This window comes from Pinus tabuliformis, chromosome 7 (assembly GCF_031772625.1).
Source record: "Pinus tabuliformis cultivar Carrire ecotype Pingquan chromosome 7, CPIR1, whole genome shotgun sequence".
Lineage (NCBI taxonomy): Eukaryota > Viridiplantae > Streptophyta > Pinopsida > Pinales > Pinaceae > Pinus > Pinus tabuliformis.
Genome location: NC_142293.1, coordinates 1132090933 through 1132105090, shown reverse-complemented (window position 1 = coordinate 1132105090; position 14158 = coordinate 1132090933). Strand labels below are relative to the sequence as shown.

Sequence of the window (14158 nt, the reverse complement as noted above, 5' to 3'; positions counted from 1 at the left end):
TTGCTTTCTACGACCAGATAGTAGAGATTCGGATCTCCGTCACTCTTGACAAACCCCATCTTCTACAAGTAGCCATCTATTTGACCATACCATGCTCTTGGTGCCTGCTTCAGCCCATACAAGGCTTTCTTCAGTCTGCATACATGAGACTTCTTCTCATGATTTTCAAAGTCCTCTGGTTGTTCAATGTATACTTCTTCTTCTATTACCCCGTTCAGAAATGCCGTCTTGACATCCATCTGATGGATCTCCTATCCCATCTGGGCTGCAAGAGATATCACTATCCTAATAGATGTATACTGGGCTATCGGGGCGAAGGTTTCCTCATAGTCAATCCCTTCCTTTTGAGCATACCCCTTAGCCACAAACCTTGCCTTGTATTTTTCAATATTGCCATCCGCAGCATATTTGATCTTGTAGATCCATCTTGAACCTACCACAGATCTGTCTTGAAGCCTTGACACCACCTCCCAGACATCGTTTACCATTATGGAGTTATACTCCTCCACCATCGCATCTAGCTAGACCTAGTGCTGAGCTGCCTCCTTGAAGCTGGCAGGCTCTCCATCCTGAGCTAATAATGCCTGATACCTGTCTGGCTGTTTTCACTCCCTTTTACTGTTCCTTGGCTCTCCGATGAAGTTCTCTGGATCACGCAGAATATGACGAAGTTCCGTGTTGGTTCTTCCTTTGCCAACTGGTGCTTCTGTTCGCTCCTTTTCCTGATCCTGAGAATCTTCCTGATCTGAGGAAGGATTCTTCACTTCCGTTGGTTGAAGAGGCATGACCAACGGATCCTCTTTCAACTTCACCTTGGAAGGCATTTCGCGAGATCTTTTGAAAGCTCTGTCCTCCATGAACTTTACATCTCGTCGTACTACTACCTTCCTCCTCCCTAAAAGATAGATCCTGTATGCCTTAGCGTTCTCACTATATCCTACCAGATACCCCTTTTCTGCAGTTTGATCCAACTTCTTCCTCTTTTCTTCGGGTATGCGACAATATGCCAAACTCCCAAATATCCTGAAATGACTGACTTTAGGTGTCTTCCCAGTGAAGACTTTTTCTGGAGTAATCTTGCCCAATGCCCAATGAGGAGTCCTGTTTTGAACATAGACAGCTGTGTTGCATGCTTTTGCCCACAGGAATTTTGACATATCCTGATCATACAACATGGCCGTAGCTGCTTCTACAATAGTCCTGTTTTTCCTTTCTGCCACCCCATTCTGCTCCGGATTGTAAGGAGTTGTCCAATCTCTTCTGATGCCCTCCTTAGCGCAAAATCAGTGAAGTCCTGATCGACATATTCTCCACCATTATCTGAGCGCAAGACCTTTATTTTCTTACCTGTCAGATTCTCCACTAGAGCCTTGAACTCCTTGAATCAACAGAAAAACCTCATCCTTGGTTTTCAGAAAATAGATCCAAGTTTTCCTCGAGTGGTCATCAATGAAGGTAAGGAAATACTCGTCACCGCTAAGAGCTTTGACGGACATAGGTTCGCAGATATCTGAGTGTATCAATCCTAGTACACTCTTAGCCCTGTGGTTGCTCCTAGGAAATGCCGCCTTGGCATACTTTCCCAGAGCGCATCCCCTCCATACATCATCTCGTTCTGTAATCAAATCCGGAACTCCTGTTACAGTGCTCCTGAGAATTCTCAGAGCTCCATGGTGCAGGTGACCCATCCTTCTGTGCCATAGTTCGTTCAAGTCTTTGTCCCCATGACTGCCTATTAGTGCCATTGGAGATTCTAGTTGTAATATGTATAACCGATTACTTTTGATCCCGATCTGCACTTTCTTTTTCCAGCTTGGGTGTTTGACATATACCTTTTCTTTGATGAAGTAGACGTCATAGCCCTTGCCTTGTAGTTGTGACACGGAAAGTAAGTTCATCTCCAATCCTGGCACATGCAACACATTTGTGGCACAGAAACGCTCTCTCGATTCTGTCTGAAAAACTATGGTATCTTTTCCTACTGGAGTATACTTTGCCTTGTTCCCCATGGTGATTTGAAAGTTCATCTTCTCTTCTCGATATTCTGAGAAAGACTCCCTGATTCCCGTCATATGCCACAAGGCTCCACTGTCTATATACCATACTTCTGATGATGCAGCACTAGTCATGCATGCCACTTCTTCTTCAAATTTCAGCCTGTAGCTTTGATACCATGTTGAAATTTGATGACTAAAAAAAAAGTTTCCTGCAATCCCAACTTGGTTTTAATTTCACCTTATCACTCCCATTCAGTTAAATGCCCTTTCCCATAAACATACATTTAACATATAGAATTCTGGAAATGAAATTTTCATATTAAAACACATGGGACTGTCAACTCATGCTGAAAATAAATATGGACATAACCAGACCAGCAACACACATAAAAATACACAGATTTTTGGTCTTAGACCCAGGCAAAACCTCTTTAATCTTCTCTGGGGAAAACCTTTTAGAGAGCTCTTCAAATTTATTTATCTTTCAAGTTTAGGAAAAATACATTTGCAGACAAAACAAAACAACAAAATACAACTTATCTCTTCAGCCCAAAAGTCCTTGAAAACCATGCCCACTTTGCCTCGATTTTTGTGCCCACTTGAAGCTGAAAATATGTATTGTATGGATACGACTGTACAGACTGTACTGTATGAACTCTGTATGGACTATACGGATTTCCGTACTGCTATACAGATTTTTTTCAAAAAAATTGTTTTTTTTCAAAAACTTCTCTTGAACGACGTGCAGCTCACAACATTCAATGTTGTTCGTACTGTATCTTCTGTTGTCTTCTATGCCTTGATTTCCATGCCCAGCTTTGCTCAGAAATCTCTCCTTCAGCTTGTTGCAACAAATTTCTCCTTCAGAACTTTTTTCTAGCTCTTAGCCTCTTTTCTCCAATCTGCTCATGAAGAATGAATGCAAACTCTCTTTTCTTTCCCCCCTTTTGTTTCCCTAAATGACTTTTGGACAACCCTAAGATCTAATGGCTCAGATTCATTTAGATCAAGGGATGAGAATAAATGTGCATTTAATTCTCACTTTCTATTTTTTAGCTCACCCATTAAATAAAGTACCCCATTGTACTTTATGTCTAAAGTCACTTTTCACTTCATAATTTAACATTGACTTTACCACTTATAAAGTCACTTTCACTTTATAAAGTCACACTTAGGAAAATAATTATTTTGAACACTTTTCCTTAGGTAGAGACTAACCCATGGGAAACCACTTGTTCAAGGTACATTAGAAATCAACAACAAATTTTCTGGATTTCTCGGTTGGTGTCTTCAGTCTCTTATGATCTGCAATCCCTCTAATACCATGTGAAAATTTCTGAATCTACACATCAGAAATTCTACTGTAATAACTGGTTTATCATCTCTTAATTGTTCTTTACATTCAACAAGTTATTTAATTATCTAAACAATGATGAAAACACTATTGCAGCCTACACATACATACAGATCATGAACTGAAATAAACTGAGACAATCACAAAAGGGACACCGTGATTTTTGGACAATCGTCCCTGGAAAAACCCAATGTGGGAAAATCGATGCAACATATAGAGGGTTTGTATTATTAAGCAGATTTCTGAATACAACTAGGGTGCCAAATCTGGCTCACCCAACAGAGAATAAACTTGGCATAAGTAACTCTATCCAAAGACAGATATTTTGGCAATCTAGCAACTGAATGATCAAACCCACATATGACAACTGCTGTTCCCAGTGTTGGGCAGCGATGGCTGCTCCAAGCTCTGTGTTGGAGCTGCGTCACCTCCTTAGGAGTTGCGTCACCCTCCCAGTGAGCCTCCCTTGCTCAAAAGTCGATACGCTAAACTACTGCTCTCTCAGCCCCACAGAAAACCCCTGGGCTGCCTCTAGGGAACTGCGTCAGCCCCTTTGGCTTCTGCGTCAGCCCCTCTAGCTTCTGCATCAGCCCCACCAGCTTTTGCGTCACCCTCTCTGGAGTTGCGCTGTCTCTCCTATTACTACTCTGCCTCTTTGTTATGTATCCTTGGCCTTTGAATGAAGTCTCCGCTGAATTGCCCCTCTCACTGCAACTTAGATCACTTAGCTTGACTCTCTCAACAAACCACGCCCCAGAAAAATCGAACTCTTTGATCTCTCGGTGTATCTCCAACTGATCTTCAAGCCTCCTCTTATACTTTTCCTGTTGATGAATCAACGGTCATGATCTAATCTCTAATCAATAGCTAAGATTAAAACATGCTTGATCCTTGTCACTTACAACCTTCTCACCCATATTTTTATTAATACACATTAATATTTTTATTTTCCTAAGTTTAGACTTAGGAACCCATTAAAATTATTAATTATTTTAATAACTCCTCATTCGGGTGAAATTTCTCCAAACGATTTGTAGGTTCTGAAGATCTCATGTATTCTAGCCCTTGCACAATTTCGGAGCTAGAGCACATTCGATGCTACCTAAAATCAACAATGTACTCTAACACCATCCACCCCAATGATGTGCCCTAGGTTGAGCATCTTGGTCAGCTCAAAATGCACTTGGATAGTTTGGCATAGAACTACTGCTCCTCCAGAATGCGTAGTACTATCTCAAGGTGTCGCGAATGCTCCTCCCAAGTCCAACTGTAAATCAATATGTCTTCAAAGAACGCCAGTATGAACTTCCTCAACTGCCCACGAAACACGTGGTTCATGCATGACTGGAATGTAGCTGGTGCGTTGGTTAGCCCAAAGGGCATAACCAAGAACTCAAAGTGCCCATAATGGTACGGAAATGTTGTCTTCGGGACATCTTGGTCCCTCACCCAAATCTGATGGTACGCCCCTGATTGGTCTTTCGGTGGTGGAGCCCTGGTGTCCTTCCCCCTTTGTTGGAAACCTTGTCTAGGGGGTAATGGTGCCTGAGCCCTAGGTAGGGCATCCTGTAAATCTCAGGCTCTCCCTATCGCATCCTGTAATGTAGCGGGTCTGTTGGACCTCCCTAACTTGCGTAATGGCTCTGCTAGCCCATCCACAAACATATAAATCCTCCTAGACTCTGACAAATGAGGCACCATCACTGATAATCGCAGGAACTCTGAAATGTAGGCTTCTACACTCTCGGTCTACTTGAGCCTTGTCAGCTCCCCAAAATACACCTCCGAATCCTTCCTCTCAAATCGCTCCAACACCCTTCTGGTGAAATCATCATAGGCAGTTATTCTTGCATGTCCCAACGTGATCAATCCATGGAACCACCAATCATGGGCTTCCCCTTCCAAATGCAACGTGGAAATATTGATTGCCTCTTCTTCTGTCATTTGGTTCAGCTAGAAATAAACATCCAACTTTTCGACCCATGCCTTGGTTGAGCTCTTGGAGGACCCATCGAAGGTTGGGAGAAATATCCTCCCCATAGTGTGTTGCAAATCTGTCCCCTGCATGTAACCTCCTCCACTCTGTCCCTTGGGCATATTGTTGCCCTTCAATTGACAAAAATCCTTGAAAGTAATGGCCGTCCCAAACTCAGGCCCATAGGACTACTACTCTAGGAAATAATCCCCATAACGTGCCTCCTCCAGCTCCGGTTGCCCACCAACTCCAAATTGTAGGAATGTAGGAATGGTGGATCTAGGGGGTGTGTTCGGAATCAATGGCATGTTGGCATGGAGAGATGCATGGTGTTGCGAGGTGCCAGTTCCTTCTCCATAGTGGAAATCCCCTTGGACTCCCTTGCCCTTGTTTCCATTTCCATTTCGCTAGCTCATTCCTTCAATGTTCCGAGATAAGTCTTGCACTGCCTTCAGTAGGAGTTGGGAAAACTCCTTTTCCTCATCCCTTTTGTCTCCTTCGTTGCCCCCCATGTTGGTTTCTTCTACCCCGGTTCTGTAGTCATAGGATCAGGGGTGATCTCTAACTGTCGTTCTTTGCTTCTATACCTCTGCCTCGGGTAAGTCACGTTTTGCTTATCCTCTGGTGTCATAGACTGCATTGCTCCCATAGGTTGTGCCAAGTCTATGAGCTCTAATACCATTGTAATATCCCTAAGGGAAAATTAACAGTAAATATGCAAAGCAAAATAGACTAAAACACCATGAAACCAAAGCAAACAATCAGACCACGAATTTGCATCCAAAACTACACTGTGTACTCATTTTATTAATGGAAAGAGGTGTACAACAAGGTGCTAGAATGAGTGCACTTGGGCTTGCTCTAGGAAAGCTAGTAAAGCCCCAAAATGATAAGTGAATCACCCAGCTCCAATCTGTTTTTCTTATCTTCCCAAGTGCTGCACTGTAAATGCCCCGAAATGTGTTGCTGCCTAAAAGGATCCGCTGCTAGGGCCCTCTCCACTACTCAAAAAATTTCGGGAAATTAATCCCGACCTCTACTCAAGAAACCTAGAAAAACCCTCGAAGGGTTTGGCCAAAGCTTGACCCCGGAAATTCGACCCTCTTGGGCTTGAGTGGCTCTGTTGCTGGGCAAATCGACCCAGCTGAAGATTTTGCTGCTGAATGCTCCAAAAATGCCTGCAATCCCTATTAGAAGGCTCCATTGGCCTTCCCTCCAAGTTTCTTCCACAAAGTCCACTCACTCCTCAACCTCCCGAAGTGTCTCTACCCAAGACTGCGCTGTCCCTGCGTGGCTAAAGCTTTCCCCTCTACTATAACTCCGCCTCACTGCTGCTGGTACGATTTGGTGCTAAGGAGAACTCTCTCCTTGGGCTGGCACTCGAAGTCCACCGAAGCAAGGGCTGAGATTTCTGTTCGGAAACACTTGGTGTGCTGAACAACACATGCAGACTTGGCTCACTGCTCAAGCATGCTATGTCAAAAGACAAATTCTGAAAATGACAGATGATGAGTAAAATGAGAGTCCCTCCTTCCTTTTGTCAAGTTGCCTCCAAGATTGCCCATGTGGGCCCACATCGAATTCCTCTCACCAATTCCGCTCCAATGAGAGCATACTCTCCATGTGGGCCAAAATTCCCTTGTGGTGGTCCCCACGCTCCACCAAAGCCGCAATCTTTCCAACGAACTCTAATGCTGGGGTGCCTCTCATGCCAAAAATCGAAAGTCCCCTAAGCCCACTTCTCCTAAGTGTAACCATGTAATACGCCAAAATTGAGCAAAATCGATATTTACTTAGTAAAGTACTAAGTAGGAATATCACATCCCAGCATGACTCCACTAATCATAACAATCACAAGCACATGATGAAGCTGTTTGACACATCATATCACAAGCATTCAGGGAGATTTTTCTCCCTCTTAATTAATAAGTATGCCCTAAATCCCGTTGTACATGTTTTCTGACACTCACCTGGCATTGTATCTATTTCTATGGAACTTCTGATAAATCTTCAGCCTAAAATTCCTCTTTTTACTTGCAAACTTGAAAAGAGCTTGACCTTTGTGTGTGTGCCACTTCTATTATCTTCAACCCAATGAATTTCCAGTCTTGTGTAGCTCTTCAGGAAGCTACATTTTGATAGTTATGTCAAATTGACTATGGTATTGTCACAGTTAATCTTATTCTGAATAGCCATTATCTTTGTCATGATGCTCCATCATTTTTTAGTTGCATATACTTGGTTCCATGGTTCCATGCATTTTTCTGATTGCCTCATCATTGTTGTCTTCCATTATATATCTGATGCAGAGAGCAGTCCAAGCAAGTCCAAAAAACCGGTTAGTGTGGCAAAATTGGGCACTGTTTGAGACTTCACAAGGAGAATATGACAAAGCAAGAAAACTTTTTAGAGTGGGGCATGCTCTAAATCCCAGGGATCCAGTTCTTCTTCAGTCTCATGCACTTTTTGAGTACAGATGCTCATCTGCAACTATTGCTCGGGAGATCTTTAAAAAAGCTCGTCAAGTTGATCCGAGTCATCAACCCATATGGATTGTAAGCTTATATGAATCAGTGCAAGCATGCCTTTCCTTTCAATAATGTTTACTAATCTAAAATCTTGCTTCTTTCTTCTAAAATATATTTCTTTATACTATAAAATACTGTGTTTTCCTTATTTTTGAATGCAAAACATCTAGTTTGAGCTGAAAAGACATATTTCGATGTATGTTTTTATGCATGCATTTATTGTTATTTTCTCATTTATTTTCTTGTATCATGTTAACAAGCTTGTACCATATTTCATAGAATTTAATCAGAGAGACTGGTAATACAGTTCCCATCAATGAATTTTGTATAGTTGACAACAAGATGAGTCCCGTCTCCTGAACAGCAAAGAACTGTCGTTTTACACTTGAAATATCTTAGCAAGAAGATAAAAAGGGAGCTTTAACCTTATAAAATTCAAGATATATATCAATTATTGAATATTCCTATATTCATGTTTTCTCCTTTTACAAGCCCTAAGGAGGCTATCTTAGCTTAGCTATCCTGAGTGCTAACAAACTCAGGTGGTTGGATGCAATACTAAAAGAATGGGAATAGGACCTGCCTACTCTAATTATAACTTTTGTCCAGAATTATGGTTTTACACATTCCTATAGTTAGAGCATGTTGCTTCTTGTTATTCTATAGTATTCATTCTAGAGGTTTTGCTCATATTGAAGGGGCCCAGATGCCTCTGCAGGTATTTAAAGTTACTTTCCTCTGGAAATAAATCCAAATCCATTTTGAAGCTCCAAACAATCCAAATCAAGGTTTTGCCTGACTCTATAAAATGGATGAAATATACTTGGAAAACACTTACAGGAATAGTAAATCCACCATAGTGTCCACCACCACAGTGATTCCATGAAAGAGATATTATGGAATCATTACCATTGTAATGTAACAGGCACCTTAATGAAAAATATGTAGATGCTAGTTAAAAGTTAGTCTCAACAGAATTTTATAAGTGTCCACAAAAGAAAGCTTGAAAGAGCAGATCCTATAGGTAGGACTAGGCCTATAATGCCAAAGGAAAGATTAATCATAGCTTTTTGTGTTGACATAGTTAGCTTCCCATTAACAGGGAAGTCCTTATGATGCCAAATATGCAACTTGCTCTGAATCTTCTGCAGACACAAATCCCACATAGCTACAGGTGACAACCAACCCCAAAAGGGATACTTAGATACCTTATCAAAATGTGTTCAAACTGAAGGAATCCAATCCGGTGGTGCAACAGGGAAGTCCTTATGAATCATGATGCCAAATATGCAACTTGCTCTGAATCTTCAGCAGACACAAATCCCACATAGCTACAAGTGACAACCAACCCCAAAAGGGATACTTAGATACCTTACAATCAAAATGTGTTCAAACTGAAGGAATCCAATGCATCCATCCCAACCAACCAATAATAAATCCCCGCAGATTTTGTTGCATTGATCCCTTGAGCAAGGGTGTTCCCTGTTACCACTCAAAATCTTCCCTAGAGGGAAAAGTCCTATCCCCAACCGAAATATGAGGAGGCTCCCTCCTTATATAGATAAAGAGTCTTTTTGATACAATGTACTAGCTCGAACTGTGAACTAAAACCATGAGCTCAATTAATTCCATGAGATAAAACAAGAGACACCCTCAATACCATGGTTGAAAACCATTTTTAGCCAATAAAATAATGTATCATGAAATAACCACATCAACCAATTCAAACATGTGAGTTGATTAGTAAAAGAGGAGTTTCTGTCCACAAAATGCTTAACAACCATGTGTGTGGATGTCAAGTGGTCAAAATAGACAATAATTTTCACACAACAATTTCAACAACATCATAGCTAGGCCAACTTTTAACCAATTTTCTAGTATAACCCCATTTTAGAAATAGTATGGCCATTTTGCATCCAATGGTAATGATTTGGCAGAATTTTGGGCACTTTGTCAAAAAATAACTCTGCTTATGGTCTGTTTTTAACTTGAACCTGTTCCCCACTAGATACTGTTGGAATTTGGCCAAGGCATGCATGATGGCCAACATCTCCTTGTCATAAATTGAGTAATGTCACTCATAATCTTTGAGTTTGCGGCTCTCAAACGCTTTGGGGTGATGATCTTGCATCAAAACTGCTCCTATCCTGGTTCCCGAAGCGTCACACTCCAGCATGAAAGGCTGGGTGAAATATGGCAATCCAAGCACAAGACATGAACTCATCACTTGCTTCAACTTCTTAAATGTTTCCTGTGCCTTTTCGATCGAACTGAAAGCCCCTTTTTTGCTAAGGCCTGTAAGAGAACCCCTTGACAAATTTTCTATAGTAAGTGCAGAGGCTAAGGAAGCTCTTCAATTTTGTTATATTTTTCAGGGTAGGCCATTCGATGATCGCCCAAATTTTCTCCTGATGGACCTGAACCCCATCGTTCTAAATTACATGCCCCAATTAGAGCATCTCTATCACTCCAAACTCACACATGGACTTCTTTGCATATAGTTCTTGCTCTTCCAGAATCCCCAACACCTTGTCCAAGTGGATCAGATGGTCCTCCCAGGTCTTGTTGTAGACCAATATATCATCAAAGAAAACCAGTGCGTACTTCTGCAACTGTTTATTAAACACATGGTTCATGCATGAATGGCAAGTTGCTGGGGTGTTGGTTAGCCCAAATGGCATAAGCATAACCAATAACTCGTAGTGCCCATAGTGGCACTTGAAGGTTGTCTTCGAGGCGTCCTGCTCCCAAAATCGAATTTGATTGTACCTGTCAAGAAGATCTGATCCCTCAGTCAAGAAGATCTGATCCCTGTAATAGATGATCTCATCGATCACCTTGTACCTGTCATCTGCCACCTGTCCGTCCAGAATCTCACATGCAAACCTGTCCTTAGAGTACTCTACTAAGAGTTGAGCCCTCCAATCTATATCCAAGCTCATAAGAGACAACGTGGCTGGTCTACATTAAAGGGCATCTGCTACCACGTTGTTCTTACCCTTGACATACTCAATGTCAAAGTCATATGCTTGGATCTTGCTGATCCACTTCTGCTGCCTCTCCTGTAGTTGCTTCTGCTCCAAAAAGAACTTGAGGCTGTTGTGATCAGTCCTCACCCTGAACCTGTTACCCACCAGATACTGCTGGTACTTAACCAATGCATGCATGATGGCCAGCATCTCCTTGTCGTATATAGAATACAACCTCTCGTGTAGAAGGAGTTTCCGGCTCTCGAAGGTTATAGGTTGGCCTCCCTGCATCAATACTGCGCCAATCCCCTCTTCCGACGCATCACACTCCAAAACAAAAGGCTGCGTAAAATCTGGCAATGCAAGCACCGGGCAACTGCTCATAACCTCCTTGAGCCTATCAAAGGCTTGCTGCGCTGTATCGGACCAACTGAATGCCCCCTTCTTCGTCAAATCTGTTAGGGGTGCAGCAAGCTGGGAGAAACCTTGACAAACTTCCGATATAAGTGCAAATGCCAATGAATCCTTGAAGTTCCATCTCGTTTCTCGGCTCTAGCCATTCCCTTATGGCCTTGATCTTCTCCTCGTGGACCCTCACTCCATCCACCCCTATGATGTGTCTCAGATACAATATCTCCGTCAACCCAAACTCACACTTGGAGAGTTTGGCATAGAACTGCTGCTCCTGTAAGATACGCAATACTGTCTCAATGTGCTGGAGATGCTCCTCCCAAGTCCTGCTGTAAATGAGAATATCATCGAAGAATACCAACACAAACTTCCTCAAGTGACTACGGAAGATGTGATTCATGCAGGACTGAAATGTAGCTGGGGCATTAGTTAGCCCAAAAGGCATAACCAAGAACTCAAAGTGCCCATAGTGACATTTGAAGGCGGTCTTGGGAATGTCCTGCTCCTTCACGCGAATCTGGTGATACCCCGATCTCAAATCAATCTTTGAGAAGAAACGTGCCCCTCTCAACTCGTCCATCAACTCATCGATCCTGGGTATGGGGTACCTGTTCTTCAGGGTCTTCTTGTTTAGGGCCCTATAGTCAATGCACATCCTCAGCGTACCGTCCTTCTTCTTCACCAACACCACAGAAGAAGCAAAAGGACTCGTGCTCGGTCAAATGTGCCCAAGAGCCAGCAACTCCTGGATAGTCCGCTCAATCTCGTCCCGATAGGCCTTGAGATGCCTATAGGGGGTGGTGATCACTGCCTGGATGCCCTGCTCAAGCTCGATAGTGTGCTCAAACCCCCGATCCAGTGGCTGTCCTAGTGGAATCTCTCCAAACACTATGGCATACCGATCAAGGATGGACTAGATCTCTGGATGTACCGTCTACCCTGTAGTCCCTGCCTTTGATGCTCGCAGCTCCACTGCCCACTCTATGTCTCCCTTCCGGAAGATTGCCTCCATCCGATGAGCCGAAACAGTCTGAGGCGGATATGTGTGCTGTCCCCGTATCTTCTCATGCCTCCCTGTCTTCTCATCACCCCACTCCATCTCTAGGGTCTTCCAATTTGTCGTGACCTTCCCTAGAGTAATAAGCCACTGAACACCCAATATCATGCTGGTGTTCGGAATATCGACCACGAAAAAGTGTCAATCAATGTGTAGGTGCCCATCGTCACTGAAAGCTTTGGAACATATCGAGCACACGTCATTGTCTGATCTCCTGGAACCAATACTGAAAACCCATCGAAGCTCTCTGTGTGAATACCTCTCCGCTCAACCATCTGGGTATCGATGAAGTTGTGGGTCGCCCCACTGTCCACCAAAACTGATACTTTCTGGGCATGTACTGTCCCCTGTACGCGTAGCGTCAGATATTTGGGAACTCCTCGCAATGCTGCAAGGGCCCCTCCGGTAGGTGCAAAAGATGCACCACCTGCTGCTGGCAGTGGAGGTGGCGAAGGTCCCTGTATGGCATGGCTATCTCTTGCCTCCACATCATCCTCGTCATTGTCTTCTCCACTGCTCTCAGAGAAGACCTCAATAAAATGTGCTTTGCCAATGGCACATCTATGTCCTAGTGCCCACGGCTCCTGACATGTGAAGCACAACCACTTCTTCTTCAGCTTCCTCCTGGCATCGTCATTAAGCTGTACTCGTCCTGGATTCCCCTTTGGAGGGGGAATCCTCACATCCTTCCCCTTAGACTGGAAAGTCTGTCTCTGGGGGTAAGGTGTCCGGGTCCTGGGTAAGACATCCTGTAAGTCCCGGGTCCTGCTGATAGCGTCCTGGAGTGTGGCCGGTTTAGTGGATCGGACTAAACCCCGAAGTGGCTTTGCGAACCCCTCGACATACATATAGACCCTCCGTGCCGTGGATAGGTCTGGCACCATCACGGAGACCCTCAAGAAATCTGCAATGTAGGTCTCTAGGCTCCCTGTCTATTTGAGCCTCATCAGCTCAACAAAATGCTGCTCTAGATCCCTCCGATCAAATCGCTCCATCAGTCTCCTGGTAAACTCAACATATGTCGTCACTGTGGAGTGCGCTAGTGTAACCATCCCATGAAACCACCAATCCTGGGCCTTGCCATCCAAATGCAATGTTGCCACCTTGATGGCCTCTGCCTCCGACATCTGGTTAAGCTGGAAATAAATGTCCAGCTTCTCCACCCAAGACTTTGCCGAACTGTTTGATGAACCATCAAACGTATGCAAGTGGAATCTACTCGCTGCATGGTGAGTGTCACCATCATGGTAATGTCGGTACCCTCTGTGATGGTCGCGGGGTCTACTATCCCGCTGGAGCTGAACAAAATCTTTGAATGAGAGGGCTTGCCTGAACTCCTGCCCATAGGCCTGGTACTCTGCACAGTGCAAAATAATCGCCCATATGTCTGGCTCTGCCTCCTGCTGGGCTACGGCGCCCGTGTCTGCTCCTAAGAAAGTGGGCATGGTAGAGCGTGTAGGGGCATGTGAGGCCATCTGCTGCGTAGTATCACGCTGCTCTGGCAAGTGATGGGATGCACCTAATCCCTCACCAATATGAAAAACTCGTGGGCTCTCATGCTGTCTGGCCTTTACTGCGTGAATCTTTGCCCCATCACCTCAATCTGCCTCGACAGATCCTGCACTGATTTGAGGAGCATATCCGCAAATCTCTTCCTGTCCTCGTCGGCGATCTGTTCTGCATCCACTACTAGCTCTATTTGTTCTGCGTCTACCACAAGCTCCACCTGTTCTGCGTCCACCACAGGAAGTCTCCCTCCCCGTAGGTATTCTTCAACCTACATCTAGTGTCTCTGTACCTCCTACCTCTATAACAATGTAGGGTTTTTCCCCTGGTGTCATAAATTGCTAGCCCCACAGGCTGAGCC

General features: G+C 43.8%; 1 protein-coding gene across 2 annotated transcripts in view; it reads left to right on the top strand.

Moving 5' to 3' along the window:
* Positions 1–14158, top strand: part of HCF107 (high chlorophyll fluorescent 107) — a 434314-nt gene that overhangs the window by 200583 nt on the left and 219573 nt on the right. For both annotated transcript variants that reach the window (XR_016266887.1, XM_089459467.1), the window contains exon 5: positions 7636–7881. Coding sequence is in view for 1 of the 2 variants with exons in the window: in XM_089459467.1 (XP_089315593.1) it covers positions 7636–7881 (246 nt within the window). In the remaining variant the exon portion in view is untranslated. The remainder of the gene's footprint in view (positions 1–7635; positions 7882–14158) is intronic.